General features: G+C 35.2%; 1 protein-coding gene across 1 annotated transcript in view; it reads left to right on the forward strand.

The window, feature by feature from the left end:
* LOC107667809 (receptor tyrosine-protein kinase erbB-4-like) overlaps positions 1-2,796 on the forward strand; it is a gene marked incomplete at its 5' end in the record, with an annotated part of 116,162 nt that overhangs the window by 60,643 nt on the left and 52,723 nt on the right. Inside the window, one exon of the mRNA XM_016459524.1 lies at positions 2,032-2,158. Coding sequence (XP_016315010.1) covers positions 2,032-2,158 — 127 coding nt within the window. The remainder of the gene's footprint in view (positions 1-2,031; positions 2,159-2,796) is intronic.

The following is a 2,796-nucleotide window of genomic DNA, read 5'->3' on the forward strand; positions in this document are numbered from 1 at the left end:
ATTAGCCTAGCCCGGATACCTCCGCGCTTACCCCTCTTCTGCTTCCTCTCACGCCGCTTGTGGCGCCTCCGCTGTGGGCGAGATGCAGTAGTGGGGGTCGGTGATGGTGTAGGCCTCCGGAGCAGACCGAGATCCCGCAGCTCTTCGGCGTGCGCAGAGTTTAACTCTAAAAATGTGGTTCTGCCGACATCGAGCAGAAACTCATGACTGTATGCGCGCTTAGAGACAGGTAGACGCGATGAAGACGTATGAAAACACTGCGACTCACAAGACAAAAAACACGGAAACACCGTTCTGACGGGGGAGAGAGAAGCCGCAGCGTGTGCACGCGCCGCCATCTTTTTTCCATAATCATTCATCAGTATTAGTCATATTCTTACAATTAATGTGTATGTTAAGTAAAGGGAGACCATACTTGTGTGTGTGTATATATAGTATAGTGTATATATACACTAAAAAAGTGGGTCGCGGCTTGATGACCATGGGAAAATATGGGTGCCATGGCCAAACCAGTTGAGAACCACAGGTGTAAATAATACTACAAAAAAGTACATTACCATTCAGGTTTTTAAAGAAGTCTCTTATGCTCAAAAATTATTAAAAATACAGTAAAAACAGTAATATAGTGAAATATTATTATAATTTAAAATGTTTTCCATTTTAATATATTTAAAAATGTAATGTATTCCTGTGATGCAAAGCTGAATTTTTAGCATCATTACTCCAGTTTTCAGTGTCTCATGATCCTTCAGAAATCATTCTATGTTGATTTGCTGCTCAGTAAACTTTTTTTTTTTTTTCAGGATTCTTTGATTAATATACTTTTAAATGGTGGTGTATATTTTTCAGGCTGATCCAGCAAATGCATAGTCATATTTCACATCAAACAAACATGATCAAAAAAAAAAAGCCAATTGGCTATTTAACTTAAAGGCCAGAGTTTTATTCCTACTTTCACAAAATTAAGCATTATGCTTTCTCTCATTAAGTTTCCTTTCATTAGTTCTGTCTCTGAAATGAAAGGACCAGCATATTTTATGTTTTGGATGCTGGTCGTCAGCATTGGATGCTGGTGCTCTTTTGTCTCAGCCAAGCTTCTTAACCATCATAACCAACAAGACTACCTTGATTAACCAGAAATACAATTCTAGTCTATCCATAGACCAGCCAAACCAGCACTAACCAGCAATGAAAATTCGTTCTAGTTTTATATGGTCTAAAAAGCAGGGGCACTGTAAACATATTATTGGTCTATTCTGTAATGATTGTAACGGAAGTTTGTTGTTTTCAATAGTGAAAAGATTAATGAGGGATGACCACAAAATAAGCAGAAGTGATAATGGGGCCAGGCACCAAACTGGGTCATATTAGTCAATCTCAATATGACTTGCATTTCATCATAATTAGGCTCACAATGAGGGGGAAATTGACTCGGCTGATGTTTGAATAACTCTTTTTCTTCAGTGAAATATGATCGATCCTATGTTTCAGCTCCTTTTAAAATAGATAAATGCATGTCAATGTGTATTTGAGAATGTGTTCAATATACGTAAATTTCTGGAGTCTTTGGAGGTTTTTCCAAAACCATTCTTATTATAGGCAACTAGAGAAGTAGTGTTATTTTAGTATTATTTATATGCTATTTTATTATTTTGAATGAGATTTTATTTTTAATATTTTCAGTGTTTGATTTTTTTTATTTAATTTATAGTAACTTTTGTCATGTTTTTATTTGTATATGTATATTTAGCTTTATTGTTATTTCAGTTTTACTTCAGATTATTTTATTTTAGTTAGTTGCCAAGGCAACATTTGTTATATCCGTTTGGTTTCATCTAATATTTATGTTTTATTTTATTTCAGCATTATTTCAATTAATGAAAATTATTTTTAGTTTCAGTTTTAAGTAAGGCTGTAGAGAAGAACACCTTTCAGAGGTCTTCAAGGTCTTCACCATAGTAGTAAACCAAGATTTTAGTTGTGTTGTGTATATGGTAAATTGTTGTTAAATGGGTTGTTTGTGGTGTTCAGTGTGTGATGGTATAGGCACCGGCAGTCTTCAAACGGCTCAAACTGTAGATTCCAGCAACATTGATAAGTTTGTCAGTTGCACCAAGATCAATGGCAACCTCATCTTCCTCATCACAGGCATCAAAGGGTGAGTCCAGTCTATGTATCTACTGTATGCATGGCCTATAGATCCTTCAGACTTAAAGCTTTGTCTGCACTTTTAAAGAGCCTTTTTCCCACTAAAGTTCAAAGATTGTCAATTTTCCCTAAATACAGTGGCATGTGAACATTTGGGAACCCCTTGCAGAATCTGTAAAAAATGTGAATAATTTTAACAAAATAAGAGAGATCATACAAAATACATGTTATTTTTTATTTAGTCCTGTCCTGAGTAAGATATTTTACATAAAATATGTTTACATTACTCCACAAGAAAAAAAAAAGCATATTAAAACAGCCCGATTCAAAAGTTTGGGAACCCTTGGTTCTTAATAATGTGTGTGGTTACCTGGATGATCCCCGACTGTTTTTTTTTTTTTTTGTTTTTTTTTGTGATGGTTGTTCATGAGTCCCATGTTTGTTCTGAACAGTTAAACTGAGCACTGTTCTTCAGAAAAAAAATCCTCCAGATCCTGCAGATTCTTCAGTTTTCCAGTATCTTTTGCATATTTGAACCCTTTCCAGCAGTGACGGTATGATTTTGAGATCCATCTTTTCAAAAATAACATTATTTTGTGTATTTGGTGTAATGCAATGTGTTTATGCGGTTTAAGGTTCAAAAACACA

The sequence above is a fragment of the Sinocyclocheilus anshuiensis genome, unplaced genomic scaffold (assembly GCF_001515605.1).
Source record: "Sinocyclocheilus anshuiensis isolate Anshui unplaced genomic scaffold, SAMN03320099.WGS_v1.1 scaffold2433, whole genome shotgun sequence".
NCBI lineage: Eukaryota > Metazoa > Chordata > Actinopteri > Cypriniformes > Cyprinidae > Sinocyclocheilus > Sinocyclocheilus anshuiensis.